The sequence below is a fragment of the Halichoerus grypus genome, chromosome 2 (genome assembly GCF_964656455.1).
Source record: "Halichoerus grypus chromosome 2, mHalGry1.hap1.1, whole genome shotgun sequence".
Classification (NCBI taxonomy): Eukaryota; Metazoa; Chordata; class Mammalia; order Carnivora; family Phocidae; genus Halichoerus; species Halichoerus grypus.
Window position 1 is genome coordinate 111,429,975 of NC_135713.1, and position 19,250 is coordinate 111,449,224.

The 19,250-nt window shown below is 34.4% G+C and overlaps 1 protein-coding gene across 2 annotated transcripts in view; it reads left to right on the forward strand.

Annotated features, from left to right (window-relative positions):
- IL6ST (interleukin 6 cytokine family signal transducer) overlaps positions 1-19,250 on the forward strand; it is a 52,990-nt gene that overhangs the window by 21,482 nt on the left and 12,258 nt on the right. The window contains exons 5-15 of one of the 2 annotated variants that reach the window (XM_036065681.2): positions 2,761-3,066; positions 3,966-4,086; positions 10,044-10,210; positions 10,751-10,905; positions 12,656-12,815; positions 14,716-14,798; positions 15,456-15,666; positions 16,156-16,338; positions 18,212-18,313; positions 18,489-18,635; positions 18,965-19,105. In XM_036065681.2, the coding sequence (XP_035921574.2) occupies positions 2,761-3,066; positions 3,966-4,086; positions 10,044-10,210; positions 10,751-10,905; positions 12,656-12,815; positions 14,716-14,798; positions 15,456-15,666; positions 16,156-16,338; positions 18,212-18,313; positions 18,489-18,635; positions 18,965-19,105 (1,776 nt within the window). The remainder of the gene's footprint in view (positions 1-2,760; positions 3,067-3,965; positions 4,087-10,043; positions 10,211-10,750; positions 10,906-12,655; positions 12,816-14,715; positions 14,799-15,455; positions 15,667-16,155; positions 16,339-18,211; positions 18,314-18,488; positions 18,636-18,964; positions 19,106-19,250) is intronic. The other variant, XM_078067312.1, reaches the window with a different exon arrangement.

Below are 19,250 nucleotides of genomic sequence, written 5' to 3' on the forward strand. Positions count from 1 at the left end.
ATCAACCAGTTTTTTTTTTTTTAAAGATTTTATTTATTCATTTGACAGAGAGAGACACAGCGAGAGAGGGAACACAAGCAGGGGGAGTGGGAGAGGGAGAAGCAGGCTTCCCGTAGAGCAGGGAGCCCGATGCGGGGCTCGATCCCAGGACCCTGGGATCGTGACCTGAGCCAAAGGCAGACGCTTAACGACTGAGCCACCCAGGCGCCCCAAGTAATCAACCAATTAAGAATCTCTTTTTTGAACCTATGAAATTTCTGTTTTTGTAGATCAAGAACAGCTGGATATCAGCAGTTTTGTAATGTTAAGCTGTTATCTGTTATCATATATTCTAATGCATATTTCTTCATCTTGTCTACATGATTCCAACTAAGTTTATCAGATACCTTTTTAAAATTAAAATGCTCTCTTTCTGTAATTTAATCTCAAATAGCTTGGTAGTCCTGTAAAAATGGGATTAATTTGGCATAGGATGATTTTAATGAGCCTACGTTTCACTTTGGAACATCTCATTTCTAGTATCTCTCTTACTCTATGTGATTAAAAACTATTAATACTGAGTCTGTAGTTATGTCTTATGTTCTTTAGTACTCTAAAATATATTTCATATTTACTGTTCCTTATTACTTTAGAGAAAGTAAGTAAAACAGGAGCGATTTTACCAAGGAAATAAAGTGAGGTCTAGGGAGTTGTAAGGACTGGCCCAGTATCACAGGATAACTTATTAGTATCCCACAAGATGAAGTTCCATACATTTGGAAGTGTAGCGTAATATCTGCACTGGGATTTACTATAGATATGTATAAATAATAGCAAGGTCATATAAAGAGTCCACCTTGTAAGTTTTGAAACAAAGAAATACACATTCCTACTCTGGGCATTAGATTTTATGAGAGGTTCCAGGATTCCATTTGGGAGTATAGTTTTGACTGCAAAAAACTGTTTTTAATTCTTCCTGCTGACTTTGTCTTCCAGACCCTATCAGTGTGACTTGATTGTCTTTGGAGAGTAATAATAATTATGATAGGCTACCATTTGTTACTGGTGGACTACTGGATACCAGGCATTGTAATAGGTGCTTTATATAAGTAATTTTTAATCTCAAAAACTCTTCAAGATAGCTTTTATTATGGGTGCCTAGGTGGCTCAGTTGGTTAAGTGTCTGCCTTCGGCTCAGTTCATGATCTCAGGGTCCCGGGATTGAGTCCCACATCAGGTTCCCTGTCCAGCGGGGAGTCTGCTTCTCCCTCTGCCTGCCATTCCCCCTGCTTGTAGTTCCTCTCTCTCTGTCAAATAAATAAATAAAATCTTAAAAAAAAAAAAAGATAGCTTTTATTAACTTCATTTTCCAAGTGAAAAAAACGGAACTTCAGTTAGGATGGGTTGCCACCCAAGAACCCATTGGCAAAAAGATTCACTAGGGAAAGTTGCCTTATGTTTCTGGGCAATGAGGCTAGCAAATCAAGCCAAGTAATTAGGATTTTATCTTGATGGTATAGGCAGCCATTAAATAATTTAAAATACGGAAATGGCCTGATCATTTTGAACAGTAACTCTGATAGCAACATAAAGGATAAACTGGAAGGAGGTCAGACTGCAGTATAAGGGCCTGAGCTTCAACAGGCAAAAAGGGCTGGTGAGAAAGAGGTTGATAGACATTAAGAATACAGAGCCAACAAGACACAGTGCAGTATTGTGAAGTTGGAAGAGGTGTTCAAGATGACTACAAGGTATCTGGCCTAGATAACTGGATATAAATAGTGCTGTTAGCAGAAGTAGAGAAATAAGTAAGTTTGAAAGGGACTGTGATGCATAAAGTTTTAGATGTGTTCATCTTTTTTTTTAAAGATTTGAGAGAAAGAGTGGGTGATTGGGGGGAAGGGCAGAGCGAGAGAATCTCAAGCAGATTCACTGAGCACAGAGCCTGACATGGGGCTCGATCCTAGGATGCATAAGATGATGGATGACCTGAGCCAAAACCAAGAGTCAGACGCTCAACCAGTTGGGCCACCCTGGTGCCCTTTAGATGTGTTCATCTTAAAGTACTTAGGAAGTATCTCAGATGGATAGGTCTCGCAAGTTATTGAAAACAGTAGGAAGTTAGAGCTGGAGATAGGGATTTAGTTGTCATCAGCATGGAGTTAGGTGATAGTTAAAGCATACAGCTGTGGTATAGTTACTGTTTATACAGGTTGTTTTTTTGTTTTTAATACGGGATTTTATCCCATACATTTATTGTTAAAATTAATAATATTTGACCATCTTGTTCTATTTATGTTTTTTGTTGCTCTCTTGCTATTTCCTTTGTTGTCTGAATTTTGATAAAATGAGCAATGTATACTATCTTCCCTGGCCCCATCCACATCCCCAACACCATTCAGGACTAGAGAGGGATAGAGCCTGCCACTGCCTGTTTGCTGGAGGGTTTAATTTAGACCCTGGGTCTGAATAGAGGAACAGAATTGGTGGTGGAGTAAGTGTGAATCATGCTGCAGGCAGTCTGTGTTTCCTAAAGCAAAGTTAGAATATTATAAAAAGGGCTGAAGCTTGCATAGGTTTTTTTCATCAGCCTTGTAATTTGTATATTTTTTTACAAATTGAGGCACTGAATTCTTGCCATATTATTTTTCACTGCGTAATTCTTTTTCCCTGTCTTAAAGAGATATTTTAGTGAAGATTGAGGAACTGCATTGATATGAAATACCATTTTATATTAGAATAATTCAGTCCATTTTTATATTTTCTCTTGTTCCTTTTCAGGTGAACTTCTAGATCCATGTGGTTATATCAAACCTGAATCTCCAGTTGTACAACTTGGTTCTAATTTCACTGCAGTTTGTGTGCTAAAAGAAAAATGTATGGATTATTTTCATGTAAATGCTAGTTATATTTTCTGGAAAACAAACCATCTTACTGTTCCTAAAGAACAGTATACCATCATAAACAGAACAGCATCTAGTGTCACGTTTACAGATACATCTTTATTAAATACTCAGCTCACTTGCAACATTCGTACATTTGGACAGATTGATCAGAATGTTTATGGAATCAGAATAACTTCAGGCTGTAAGTTTTGTTTTTGTCTTATTTTAAACTTTGTTATGACTGTTGAATTACATTCGTAATGTCTGTTGGTCTTTATGAAATGCAGTTATTTTTTGGCTCATTGACTTTTGGACGTACTTGTTTTTAAAAAAAGTTTTGAAGTGGAACTCCATTTGCATTACTACTATACAAAAAGCTTGAAGAGTAACATAAGATTTGTATCTTTCTTGAAAGTCAAGTATCTCTCAGTTTTCTAGAAAACTGTTTTTACATGAGACCCGCAAAACAGTGTTGAATTGAAATTTGTCAGTGTATTCATAGTAACTTTCAGTATCCTTTAATTGCTGAAAAGATGCACATACAGAACAAACTATCTGAAGAAAGTGAATAAATACTGGAGAAAGTCCTTCTGTGTCAGAGTAAATAAACTTAGTATGATCCAAGAGTGGATTGTCAAATTGATGGATCCCCAAAACCATAATTTGGTATTTGCTTTTCCTCCAGTGGAGTTTCAACAAAAAACAATAGGAAGAGAAATATGTGAATCATTTGTTTCCATTTACTTGCCTTTTACTAACATGCAGTAATACTTTTTAAATACACTTCATGGAGAAATCAGTTAATATTCTTACCCAGTTATAAATGAAAGTTGATTTTGTGTAGAAAATTAATTTGAAATATGCTAGTTAGTGACAGTTATAGAAAATGTATATTACTTAATCTAAAAAGCACAAGTTTAAGTAGAAAAGATTATTTTTTTAGTCACTAGTCTAATTTCATTATGTCCATACATTTTGCTCATGTTTGTTTTTTTTTTTCCCCCCATCTGATTTAGATTGCACATGTCTTGGGTAGTATATAAACTGCATGTTATTTGTGGATATAAAGCTTTTTGAAAATGGCTCATTTTTCCCTTTCAGTGCCTCCAGAAAAACCTAAAAATTTGAGTTGTATTGTGAATGAAGGAAAGAAAATGATGTGTCAGTGGGATCCTGGAAGGGAAACATACCTGGAAACAAACTTCACTTTAAAATCTGAATGGCAAGTTGTTTTTAAGTTTTTTGTATGTTGAACTTATGAATTTAGTCATTTGTGCTGGAGTTTTTATTTCTTCAAGTGGAAATATTAAATGCAGATTTTTGTTTAAGCTTTTATTTTAAAGCATCTAAACATATAAAAGGGGAAAGAATAGTATAATAAACTCCCATGTGTTTGTTATCCAGCTCATGACCAGTCTTCTATATACCCCACCCCAAATTATCTTGAAGAAAATCTCAGACGTCATTATCATCTCATCCATAAATATTTTAGTTCATATCTCTAAAAGATAGGCATACTTTTTTAAGACACATAACTACATGGCATTATAATACCATTGAAGAAACTTTAATAGGTTACCCCATTTTCAGTTAGTATTCATGTTTCCTCAGGTGTTTATGAATATATGTATATACATATTTTTTAATTTTTTTTGAGTATAGTTGACACACAGTGTTACGATAGTTTCAGCCATACAACATAGTGATTCAACTTCTCCATATCTTAGGCAATGCTCACCACAAGCATAGCTTCTGTCATCATATAACACTGTTAAATTATCATTGACTGTATTTCCTATGCTGTGCCATGAATATTTGTATATATTTTTACAAGTCATCAAATCACGATCTAAATAATCTCCACGCATTACAAATGGATATGTTTTTGTTTTACCATAGATTCTGCCTGGTTTTCTCATCTTTTTCTTTGCAATTCAGTTGTTAAAGTAACAGTTAACATGTGTCCCTTTTTTTTTTTTCCCCTAGAAATTGCTGTTAGATCTAGACACTTGATTAGATTTGGGTTTGATCTTTTTTTTTTTCAAAAGTAATTTGTAGGGGTGACATATACTTCCAATCAGGATCCACCACAGAGTGTTTGATTCTTTTTCTTCTTTTCTTTCTTTCTTTTTTTTTTAGGTGCACACCATATTTTATCTTAATGTAAAGTGGAGTAATAAGCAATTAGACAATTTATGTCTACTATTTCTGTCATTTTTATCTTTTCCAGTTTTATTGTGAAATCATTGATACACATTACTGTATAAGTTTAAGGCATATAGTGTAGTGGTTTGATTTACCTAAATTGTGAAGTGATTTCCACCATTGGTTTATCTAACATCCTTCTTTTTGTATAGATAAAACAAAAAAGAAGGAAAAAAATTTTCTCCTTAATTCATAGGATTTACTCTCTCCACATCTTTCCTGTGTATCATACAATAATGTTGGCTATAGTCATGTTGTACATTACATCCCTAGTTCTTAGTATTTTATAACTAGAAGTTTGTACCTTTGACCACCTTCCTCCAATTTCCCCTCTCCCCACCCTCTTCCTCTGGTAACCACAAGTCTGATCCCTTTTTTTGTGTGTGAGTTTGGTCTTTTTGTTTGTTTCTTTTAGATTCCACAAATAAGTGAAATCATAAGTATTTGTCTTTATCTCTCTTATTTCACGTAGCATAATGCCTTCAAGGTATACCTATGTTCTTGCAAATGTAGGATTTCTGCATTTTTTTATGGCTGAATAATAGTCCATTGCATGTATATACCACAACTTCTTTATCCATTCATCCATTGATGGACACTTACCTGTTTCCATGTCTTGGCTGTTGTAAATAATGTTGCTGTGAACAAGGAGGTGCAGGTACCTTTTTGAGATAGTGTTTTTGATTCATTTGGATGTATTCCCAGAAGTGGAATTCCTGGATCATACGGTAGTTTAATTTTTTTAGGATCTTCCATCTTTTTCATAGTGGCTGTAGCACTTCACAGTTTCACCAACAGTGCATAAGGGTTCCCTTTTCTCCACATGCAAACAAACATTTGTTATCTTTTTGATGATGGCCATTCTCACAGGCATGAGGCGATATCTCATTATGGTTTTAATTAACATTCTTCCCATGACAGGTGATGCTGAGTGTCTTTTCATGTACCGATTGCCTTTCATATATCTTCTTTGGAGAAATGTCTGTTCAGGTCTTCTACCATTTTTTTATTTGGGTTGTTTTTTTGCTGTTGAGTTGTAGGAGTTCTTTATATATTATGAATATTAACCCCTTATCAGATCTATGGCTTCCAAATATTTTTTCCTATTCTGTAGGTTGTCTTTTCACTTTGTTAATGGTTTCTATGCAGATTTTTATTTTTATTTTAAATTTTTTTTATTTATTTGACAGAGCAAGAGAGCACAAGTAGGGGGAGTAGCAAAGGGAGACCCCAACATGGGGCTCGATCCCAGGACTCTGGGATCATGACCTGAGCCAAAGGCAGACAGATGCTCAACTGATTGAGCCAGGCAGGTGCCCCACATCTTTAGTTTCATGTAGTTCTACTTGTCTCTTTTTTATTTTTGCTTGTGCTTTGAGTGTCATATCCAAAAAATCAGTACTATGACCCATGTCACAGAGCTTTAGTCCTGTATTTTCTTCTAGGAGTTTCATGGTTTGAAGTCATACATTTAAGTCTTTAATCTATTTTGAGTTCATTTTTGTGAAAGGTATAAGATAGGGGATAATTTCATTCTTTTGTAGGTGAATATCCAATTATCCCAGCACTATTCCATCAGGAATTCCCCTGGCTCCCTTGTCAAATATTAGTTGGCATAATTAGTTGAATTGTGCTTGGGTTATTTTCAGGCTTTCAGTTCTCTTCCACTGGTATGTTTGTTTATATGCTAGAACCATGCTGTTTTGATGACTTAAACTTCATAGTATAGCTTGAAATCAGGAAGTGTGATGTTTCCAGCTTTATTCTTTTTTTCTCAGGATATTTTGACTATTAATGTGTTTCCACATAAATTTTAGGAGTGTTGTTCTCTACTTTTGTAAAAAATTGCGATTGGAAGCTTGATAAGGATTGCATTGAATCTATAGGTGGCTTTTGTGACGTTTTAACGGTATTCATTCTTTGAATTCGTGAGCACATTTATTGTGTCTTTGAGTTCTTTCATCAGTGTCTTGTAGTTTTCAGAGTAGAGATCTTTTAACTTCCTAGTTAAATTTATTCCTGTTTTATAGTTCTTTTTTTTTTTTTTTTAAGATTTTATTTATTTGAGAGAGAGAGCACATGAGAGGGGGGAGGGTCAGAGGGAGAAGCAGACTCCCTGCTGAGCAGGGAGCCCAATGTGGGACTCGATCCCGGGACTCCAGGATCATGACCTGAGCTGAAAGCAGTCGCTCAACCAACTGAGCCACCCAGGCGCCCCCCTGTTTTATAGTTCTTGATGCTGTTGTAAGTGGGATAGATTTCTTTCTTTTCAGAAAATTCATTGTAAGTGTATAGAAGCACTACTGATTTTTGTATTTTAATTTTGTATTGTGCAACTTTACTGAATTCATCCATTAGATCTAACAAATCTTTTGGTTGAGAGCTTTTGTTTTTCTGATACTAAGATTGAGAGGTAGTTTCAGGTGCTGTCAGCCTGATACATTTGTTATAAAATTTCCTTTTTTTTTTTTTTTTTTCCAAAGATAGGTTTTGTTTATTGGACTTGGCTTTGACATGACTGACACACTCTGCATACACTAGTACAAATTGATCTAAAATAGTTCTTACCAGCAGTTTTTATCAAATAAAAGCTGAAGGAACTTTGCAGTGAATGCTTATACAGACCCATCACCTAGATCCTACAATTAACATTTTACTGTGTTTGCTTCATCACATATATGTTTATCTATGTATCCTTCTCTCCACCTGTCCATCTTTTATTTATGTATTTCAGAGTGACTTGCAGGTATTAGTATACTTCACCCTTAAACACCTCGGTGTTTACATTATTAATTAGATGTAATTAGACAGTTACATATACATGTTTGGGTTTTGGTAGAATTTATGTGCATCTTTAAATATACTTAGATACCTTAAGTGTATCAGTCAGTGACTTTTGACTAGTACAGTTATGTAACTCAGACCCTTATCAAGATATAAAACATTACTCATACCCCCAGAAAGTTCACTTCTGCTGCTGCTTGGTCAGTCCTATCCACCACCGTGTCTCACCGCATCCCACAAGGCAACTACTGAAATGATTTTCTTCACTATAAATTTTTGCTTGTTCTGAATGTCATGTAAATGTAATGATATAGTATGTACTCTTCTGTGAAAGGTTATGACTCAGCAGAATGTTTTGGGGATTTAACCGTGTTGCATCCCATTAGTTTTTCATTTAAAGGTTTGAGCCATCAGCGATCATTATTTGTACCTGAGGTACAAAATAGTGGTATTCTGTCTTTTTTTAAAAACCTGATATACTTAAAACTTTCAACTGTTGGTTACCCTGAGGGACAGTTCATATAGAGAAGCAAAATGGTATTAATGTTTTCACTTTCTAACCAATTTTATAAAGAGTTAGTTCCCTAGCATCCTCCAAAGGATGAGGGGTTTTTTCCCTTCATTATGAATTCATATTGAAATATATTTGATGTGTTTCAGTCCATTACCGTTGTTTTTCTTTATACTTATGTTGTCCCATCCTTGGTTAGTAGGAACTACTCAGGTTGGCTCTTCCTTTTGACTTCACTCATTAGTCTTTGACAGCTTTCTTCCTTTCTGATATGACATGATTTTCCAGATTCACCTTAGTATATATGTCCTGCCCCAGACCTAGAATCAACCATTTCCCATGTAGCCATGGTTCCATTTAGTAGGAACTACTGTTTAGAGACTACAGTCTGGGTGCTAGGGGAGCTTGTTATTTCTAGGCTTTTACAGCAGAAACAGCCAGGAAACATATTTAGGGTAAAATACATCATGCGCTAATACTGATATTTCCAGTTTAAAATCTGGACTACCTGTTTTTACTTAATTTCATCCATCTAACATCTGCATCTTTCTTCTGTGCTGAAAACCTTGGTCTCCAGCAGCACCAATATAATAACTCCTTTGCTTTATCTCAGTAAGCATAGCCGCTGCAGAATAGCAATGCCAGTATCAGTACCAACAATGTGAATCCTAAAAAGAATTTTAAGATTGTTTTCTTCCACTAAGGATATAGTTAAAGTACTGTTTTAAAGCTACTTAAATTTTAAAGCTACTTAAAGGGGCGCCTGCGCCAGGCGCAGTCGGTTCATCGTCTGCCTTTGGCTCAGTTCATGATCCCGGGCTCCGAATCTGAATCAGGCTCCCTGCCCAGCAAGGAGTCTGCTTCTCCCTCTCCCGCTCCCCCTGATTCTGCTCTCTCTCTCTCTGTCAAGTAAATGAATAAAATCTTTAAACAAAAAAAGACACTTAAAATAGTTTTCTATGTGTTACAGCACCAACTCAATACAAGAGTTGATATGTTTCATTTTGCTTTTGAGTTTTAGGAATTTTTAAAGTGAGATATAATTGATATACAGTATCCTGTTTGTTTCAGGTATACATCATAGTAATTCATAAAAGTTACCTGCTTTGTTGTGGTTTTGACTTACCCTTTTGTTTTAAAAAAATGTGTGTATGTGTGTGTATATGTCTTTTTAATTGATGCATAATTTAAATATAAGTGAGTAAATAGTATTATCACTTTGAAACTTTTTTGGTGATAGAAATCAGAAAGTGTTTGCCTGGGTTTGACTGGAAGGAGGCTAAGGGGATTTTCTGGGGTTGACAGAAATACTTATCCCTGTCCTCCTGTCACCTCCTAACATATTGTGCTTAGAAAAATCATACTGTGCTTAAAGAAGGACATTGCAGGTACAGTAAGGATTCTGTTTCAGGAATGGAAAGAAGATCACAGGAAATTATTTTTGGAGAAGGGTCATTGGGGATAGAGTATAGTATTCTACATGTAATGTTCTTGGAGTAAAAATTTGAAAATAATATGTTTTAAGATATAGATCAAACTCAGTTTTAAAGGAAAGCATGATAGTTTTTGAGAAATTTTATTTTAAGCTGTAACAGTCTGGGTCTCATCAAGTAACCTTTTTCACTCTTAATTTTTTAAAATCTGTTTTTAATGACCAATTCTTCCATTTTTGTATTTAGGGCAACAGAGAAGTTTGCTGATTGTAAAACAAAACGTGACACTCCCACCTCATGTACTGTTGATTATTCTCCTGTGTATTTTGTCAACATTGAAGTCTGGGTAGAAGCAGAGAATGCCCTTGGGAAGGTTACATCAGATCATATAAATTTTGATCCTGTAGATAAAGGTAGTTATAAACCTGAATTTGAGAATTTATTAGGATATATGCAGTGGCTTATTAATTTAGTTTTTAGATTTTAATTAATATAGAAATAAGCACTTATTATTTTAGTGATTTTTACAAATTTATTTTAACAACAACATTAAAAATAATCTGGAAAAATCTTAATAATCCAACTATACTATAGTGGTTTGCACTTTGAATGTTATCTGCTAGTATTTATGTAATTGTCAAACATTTTACAACATAGCAATTATAGTACACGTTTTATTGTCTTTTTCTTTACATATATCATAAATATTTGTCTTTTGATAACCTAAAAAGATTAACAAGCATATAATAACTTGACAAAGAAAACTAAAATTTCTTTAGAAACCTTTCCTCTCCATTATAATAGTATGACATCGCATTGTTTTCAAAAAAATTAGTTCATTTGGTAAGAATAAATAAATATTGTGAAATAAAATATAAGTAGTATGTTTGAGTTTGTGTAAGAAGTTGTAAAAATAAACCATGATAAACATTCGGATTTATTTTATTCTTCAGTGAAGCCCAATCCGCCACATAATTTATCCGTAAGCAACTCAGAGGAACTGTCCAGTATCTTAAAATTGACATGGATCAACTCAAGTATTCAGGGTTTTATAAGACTGAAATACAACATTCAATATAGGACCAGAGATGCCTCAATTTGGAGCCAGGTAAATTGCAAGTTACTGTTTATGCAAATAGTCTTACAACCCTCTAACCTAAAAGTCTCAATATCCTAAGGTTGTGGTTATATGAAATATTTTGCTTGACTCATCTTCTTGATCTGTATTTCATGCAAGGGCAAACAGGAAGACATTCAGATAGAAAATACAGTTTTGCTGAGTGCAGTAGCTTTTAAGTGAAGTATGGAAGTGATACCAGGTGATAAGGAATAGTATTTTTGATGGGAGGTAAAAGGAACACAAAAAATAAGCAAATTAAGTGGGGAGTATATGAAGAGATTATTTGGCTAAGGTAGAGCAGGAGTTGGCAAACTAAATCTGCAGGCCAATTTCAGCCTGCCATCTGTCTGTATAAATAAAGTTATATTGGAACACAGCCACACTCATTTTTTTTTTTTATTGTCTTTGGCTATTTTGTGTTGCAGTGGACAAGTTGAGTAGTTGGAACAGAGACTATCCGGCCCACAGCCTAAAATATTTAGTATCTAGCCCTTTTAAGAAATCATGTCAACTTCTTAGTAGGGGAAGGAGTTGTTGGGGAACTTATAAGACTGAAAAGGAACAGAACAGTGTACCCAGAGATGATGCTGTCACCAAAAGAAGTACTTGGAACTTTTAAAAAGACAATCACCATAGCTTTGTGCTCCACAAAGTATTCTTTGTTATAACTTCATTTGTCACAAACATTATGCTTTTGCTTTCTCTTGTTGCAGTAATGAGCTCATAAGGGATTTGAGCCCATGATCTTAATACTCTCCATTCCACTTATCTGAAGGGCTGCTCAAAATAAAGTTAGAAAAAGCAACAAATGAAAATGGATTAATGCTTCATGTTGTACAGAGACGATACATACCTGAACTTCAAAATAGTTTTTTGATATCATAGACTCTTAATTCATTGATAACAAAAAAAATTGACACCTACTTTGTATTCAGTATTAAAATCTCAGAGTAGTAGAATCAGTTATTTATATTCTCTGTTTTCCTGAAAACCAAGTTTATATACAATGATACCTTTTGTTTTTCTTGATTGAGCTGGATATCTTCCTTTTTCCTATCCAGAGCTGCACTCTGCTCTTCTCTACTCTACTCTTTGTCTTGGAATGCTGACCTGTATGGATTTCATCTGTGGGTTCACATTCTCTCTGGTTTCCTAGTGAATGTGGTTAATGGGAGCAGGGGGTCTGGCAAAAGAGACAAGTGAGATCAGCATATTTATTTTCCCTCCTTCCTCCCCGGAGCTGCCCATGTCTCTCAGCCTAAGATCACTGCACCTCTCAAATTAACCCCATCTGACCCTCTTCTCCCAGTTTCTGGTACCTCCCCTCATCCCTTTTGGCCTAGGAGTAATAACAGCTACAAGCCCCTGAGTAATGACCACTATCTAAAGAGGTTTCCCTACACTCTGCCCATACTTCCTTTTGTGTAAACCCTTCTTGAATTAAATTCTACTTGGAGTATACCATCTTTTTCCTGCTGAGACCCTCAGTGTTACAGGCCCCATGGAAGAAAAAAAATAAATAAATGAAGGATTAATAATAGATGTTTTCCATACTTCCCAAATCTATTTACTTCATTAACTTAGACTGCTTTTTGATTTGCATTTATATATCTCCAGAGCTTGAGTTTAATTTATTAGTCTTGTTTCATTAAATTCAGTTTCTAAAATCTTTGAGAATTTAGGACAGTTACAATAAATACCGTTGGGTTTTTTATTGGTTGATCTGCTTTGATTTCAGATTCCTCCTGAAGATACAGCATCCACCCGATCTTCATTCACTGTCCAGGACCTTAAACCTTTTACAGAATATGTGTTTAGGATTCGTTGTATGAAGGAAGATGGTAAAGGATTCTGGAGTGACTGGAGTGAAGAAGCAAGCGGTATTACATATGAAGATAGTGAGTAATTAAGATATATGAGGAAGGTTTTGGAATTAATGGCTATGAATTGTGTCTGGTTTTAATAATACCTCGTTGCTTATTATTTTGTGACCATTTTATTCAAACTTGTATTTTACACTTTTATTCTCTTTAAGGACATCAGGATATAAAGTGTTCATTATTGATGGTATAAATCTATTTGATTCCTAATAAAATTATCATGGAATGACCATGAGAAAACCACTGACCTAACAGTTAAGTCCAGAACATTTTATTAAAGGACAGTGGTTCAGAGATATCCCTAAATAGAGAATCATATCCTGACTCATTAAAATGATACTAACAAAATATACCATAGTCCCTCACTGTCAGAAATATGTTTGTACTATTATTTGTTTCTGCCAGCACTTAATAAAGCCCTGGAAAAGAATCCTGGAGTTTTGGTTTATTTTCATTTTCCTTTTTTTCCCCCCACGATCATATAGGGCATATAGTACAGAATCCAAAAGTCATAAAAGGGTATATGGGGTCCAAGGTAAGATCCCTGCCCATAGCAGTTAACATCAGTAATTTCTTTTGTAGCAGTCAAGAAATAGTCCTGTAGCATACAGATTTTATTTTTGAACAGTTTTCTTCCATAGTTTCACCCTTCAGGTGTCAATGGCAATAGCTCTGGCTTTAAAACCTCCTATACCACTTCTGTCCCTTCACTTCCAGCTTCACTAGAGGTTTAGATAGTGAAATGAGAGAGGCAGAAAAGTAAACTACCTTTCTCCACTAAGAATTTTCTCTTGCTCTCATAAATGACATGAAAGAAAGCAATACTGCTATTGCTGATTTGGGGGTCTTCAACTGGATTTCTTTGTCTGGGCCAGGAATTCTTAAACTGGGATCCTTGGGGCCTTGAAAGCTGGTGGGTCAGTTGCGGAAGGGAGGTGAGAGGAGGGTGGTTCCTGAACTACTCTTAAGTGTGAGCAAAATATTATGGTTAGTGCCTGTGTGCGTTTTCTGGGGAGATGGTACATAGCCTTTGTCAAAAAGATACCTGGAAAATTATGAACCATTAGATTAAGCATTTCTTCAATTTAATCACCAATGAATGATTCCTCTAGGTTCTTCTTATGTTAGGAAGTCTTTCTGGCCTGTAACATTTTCATTATAGTTTCTTGGTCTTTATTTTGTATACTCATATATGTGTATCTGTTTGAACCCCCTGTACTGGCACCTTGTCCCCAGTCTTGCCTCTTTTCTCTCTTTTGACCTCTATAATTACCTCTTTATAATCATCATATCACTGCTTAGATTTTATTCAGATCCTTTTTTATTCTATTGAACCATATCTTACAATTGCACTTACAAAAATTTTGAAAAATCAGCTGATTCTATAGGAATTTTTAAAACCTAATAGCATTTGGTACTTGGTTTTATAAAGTGGATTTTCATTTTTCACATTGTTGGTGATTATGACAACAGCACTGTGAATTCATTTTTATTATATCCTATCAACAGTCATCCTAACATAAGGTAATAAACTTAGCCCACATTTACTCCCATTTATTTTGTTTTATATTCTTACATATATACATTTAGGAGTTTTAAGTATATATTTAAATAAAATTTTTCAGTTTGATTTTTAGCAGTAAGAAATGGTGATCCATCTTTGGTTATACCTTTAGGATATGTTTGTAGCTTTACAATTTAAAGATTAGAAAAGTATCCCGATATAATCTAAATTATCAAGCTATCTATCATCCTGACTAAAGGAAGACCCAGGCATAGCATGCTAGGGTGGGGAAAATGAGAGTTTAAACAGTGACTGAAGGGCAAGAATATTAAGAACAAAGGAAGAGAATAATTTCCAGGATTATATTTTATTGTTGAAAAATTTTATTTTAAAAAGTTTATGTCATTTCTTTAGGACCATCCAAGGCACCAAGTTTCTGGTATAAGATAGAGCCATCCCATACTCATGGTTATAGATCTGTACAACTCATATGGAAGGTAAAAAATTGCATGTTTATGTTCTTTTATCACTTACATAAATATATTTTATATGGCATTGTGAGTGTAGTTTTTTAACTTAAATTTTTATTCATCTTAGTATCAGGAAAACATTTGATAAATAGAAACACAAAGCTTTGTATATACTACATAAAAGGGCCATAAAGTGCAGGTTTTATCTCATAAATACTTCATCACAATTCTATGAAAAGTTCTATGAGAAGGATCTTATCTGTCATTGAACTTCCCTGAGTGCCTCATAGTAAATAATTACTAAAGGTTTTGAGTAATCAAAATGTATGCCAATAATAGGAAATACAAAATTATTGTCAAGTCCATAAGTCTGCAAGCGTATCATACTAAAAAAAAAAAAAATACTCAGGCATAAAATATAATTTAGGGCCAGATAGCCACAGTGCAGGTACTATACAGAACTAAAAGCTAATGAAATGGTGCTTTCCCTCCTAGTCAAAGTCAGTGGGTTTACTCTTCATTTACTATGTAGTAGTTTGACGTAAGGTAGGGAATTGTAATGAGGTTGCCAGTACCTTTCAGGTAAACATTTAGAGGTTTGACCTAACAGCAGAATGTGTGAACATGGAGAAAACTGATTAACTTTTATTAAATACATTTTTTAAATAAACTGTTTTATTATAGACATTGCCTCCTTTTGAAGCCAATGGAAAAATTTTGGATTATGAAGTGACTCTCACAAGATGGAAATCACGTTTACAGAATTACACAGTTAATGACACAAAATGGACAGTAAACATCACAAATGAGCGTTACATAGCAACTCTCACAGCAAGAAATCTGGTTGGCAAATCAGATGCAGCTGTTTTAACTATTCCTGCTTATGATTTTCAAGGTTTGTGTCTGTGAGATGGAGTCGACTTACGGATGGGAAAAGGTGGTTCCTAATGTAGAAGATATTCTGAGGCGTAGTACATAATTATTCTAAGTCAACAACCAAATAATTTGTTCCATTATTATGTGGCTCACTTAAACTTGGGAGTAAACTGCTTAATTCATTTCAGCCTTTTCTGATTGCTTACCTGGTTTTTTAAATATTAAGGCTCTGGGAACCATATATGAGTATGACTTAAATATATTGTTCATTGCTTTCAAAGAGGAAAAAAAATGCCATTTACACATAGAAAACATTTGAAGAATTTTGAGAAAGGAAGAATTTTAGTTTCAAAATAAATTGTCTATGTAAATTATAATAAAGTGCCTTTATTCATGGAAATACATATTAATATGAGCTACAAAAACTGGTTATGGAAATGTAAAATATCAAAATTTCAAATTTTTTAATGTTCATTTATCATATCGGTATTCAAACTTTGTTTTAAAGCTACTCGCCCTGTAACGGATCTTAAAGCATTTCCCAAAGATAATATGCTTTGGGTAGAATGGACTGCTCCAAATGAATCTGTAAACAAATACGTACTTGAGTGGTGTGTATTATCAGATAAATCGCCCTGTATCCCAGACTGGCAACAAGAAGATGGTACTGTACACCGCACCTATTTAAGAGGTATACCTGGCTAGAAAAAATTTTAAGTTGATATCCTTTAGACAGATTTTTCTTTCACATATTTTTGTGTGCTTTACAGATGTTGTGGTCCCCTGAAAAGATCTTCAGTTTATCAGTTACTAGTTACATCTAGTTCGCCAGATGTGTGACTCTCACCACCTCATTCATTTGCAGGGTCTGTTTATGGACAAAGTGGGGCTAATAGTATCTTCTCTTTAGAGTTAAGTGTTTTGATCTCAAAGGAACACTTAAAAAACTGTAAAGAGAACTATAAGGTAATATGACCTCTGCTTGTAATTAGTTGCATTTTTTCTATACCTGATTTAACTCCTCATCCTGCAATGAGAAAATATTTTCCTGTAGCATCTGAATGACTTGTTAAACCCTTAAAGCTGTTGAATAGGGGAAGCAGAATTAGAACTCAGATTTCCTTGTCTTTTAACTGGAAGTTGTAATGGACAGAAAGTAATGATGTTGTAGAGCTCCAAAATGGTGGATTGCCCTGCGTTTTAAGGTACAACTTAACTCTGTGGCTTTGAAGTGATAAAACAGCTTTAAAGAGAAAACACTCAGCTTGTATGTTTTTGTTTTGTGTTGTTTTAGTCAAGAAGGAGAACCATTAGAATTCAGCTATGAATAATATGGTTAATTAGAGAAGAGCTGTAAACAAGGACATACCTGCCATAAAGTTTGTTTTATTTATAAAATAGGCTATTTGGCCCTCGTTAACCTCTTATTTAATAGACAATTTTAATAAATTTGGTTCAGTTTATCAGCCTTATCAAAAGCAAGGTGGAGCTAGAGAGAAGATGCACGTTGGTAGTAACTAGACAATAGAAATGTTTTTAAGAAAGCATAGCATAATCTCCAGAGACCTTCAGGTTGCACAGGGAGCCCCAATAGCTCATAGCTCTGATAACATCACTGTATTACAGCAGAGTTTAACACTTAATTCATCTTCTTGATAATATTGAGTCATCAAGAAAAAGTAAAATTACTCTGTTTAAGAAAGCACAGAAGCATATATAACTTTATGAGTAATAGTTGAGGAAATAAAAGTTCTTGTTGAATGTATAAACTTCAGTATAACAAATACCTTATTTTCTGATGTGGACAGATAGAATTCTATATAAAAAGATTTTACTATTGTGTATTAAAGGAATAGATTACTTTGTTAATTTGAAGAGATTATAAATAAAGGAGGTATTCAAGATAACTTTATTTAAAAATTTTTTTTTTACCCTTTGGGGGAAATAGTACTAATTCTTTTCTTCCCAGTTACCTTACAAACCAGGGCCATTTCCCTAGCTCTTACCAGTGGGTCTTTAGGCAGTTTTCTGAGAATTAGTTAAGATGTACAAACACTGAAGCTATAAGACCAAGGATAATTTGAAATCAATGTTTTATAAGTCCTGGATGTAAATATAATAATTACTTTTACTGATAAATATTTCCACCATATTGGCAATAAAAGTAAGCTTTTACTTTCATAAATAGCTTTACTCTATTAAGCTTGAATCCAGTACACAAAAAGCAACGCTTACTTTAAAGATTTTATTTATTTATTTGACAGAGAGAGATAGCGAGAGAGGGAACACAAGCAGGGAGAGTGGGAGAGGGAGAAGCAGGCCTCCTGCGGAGCAGGGAGCCTGATGTGGGACTCGATCCCAGGACCCTGGGATCATGACCTGAACCGAAGGCAGACGCTTAACGACTGAGCCACCCAGGCGCCCCAAGCAACGCTTACTTTAAAAGCTGCAGTTTGAAAAGAAAGTTCAATAACCATGAAATTATAGTGTAAAAATAAATAATGGAGTTAGACTTTTTTTTTTGTTACAGGGAAAAAATGCTTACTCTCCTATTCTTTCTTTAGGGAATCTAGCAGAGAGCAAATGTTATTTGATAACAGTTACTCCAATATATGCTGATGGACCAGGAAGCCCCGAGTCTATAAAAGCATACCTTAAACAAGCTCGTAAGTCCAAATTCATTTTCTTGGAAATGTGTTGAGTTTTCTATTAACAAAGACATTTTATCTTTTTTAAATAAGGATATGCCTTACAGTGTTCAAATATAATAATTAAATTTTAGTAAATTCTAGTGATATACTGAATTATAATGATTTTCAGTTATCAAATACTTTATTCTAGCACCTTCCAAAGGACCTACTGTTCGGACAAAAAAAGTGGGGAAAAATGAAGCTGTCTTAGAGTGGGACCAACTTCCTGTTGATGTTCAGAATGGATTTATCCGGAATTATACTATATTTTATAGAACCATCATTGGAAATGAAACTGGTAATAAAACTATCAGTTATTAAGAATTACTGGTGTTTTTCTTAAGCTTTTAAATGTTAAGTCTCACCTCCTTAAGTTATATATCTTAGAGTATATTATCATCAGAAAAGAGACACCTGAGAATATGCCTTATGGTTGCTTTCATGGTCCCATTAAAGAAATAACTGTGTTGTGCTTATGGGAGAAGAATATTATGTCAGAGATATGAAAGTTATTTCCTGAAAAATGTATTTTTTTTCCTTTTTAATACTTTTGCAATGTCAAATAAAAGCCAAATCAAGCAGAAACATTGAGCAGTTGAATAAGCCACACTTACTGATTTCTTCTAGCTGTGAATGTGGATTCTTCCCACACAGAATATACACTGTCTTCTTTGACCAGTGACACTTTGTACATGGTACGAATGGCAGCATATACAGATGAAGGGGGAAAGGATGGCCCAGAATTCACTTTCACTACACCAAAGTTTGGTAAGAAAGAATGATGTTTGCTCTTTCCTTCTCTTTTTTTCTTTTTAAAATTTAATCAGACTAAAAACAGACTTAGTTAATAAGCTAAAATTTTGTTAAAAATGTATCTTTGGATCATAGAAATGCATTTTTCATAAATTATGGT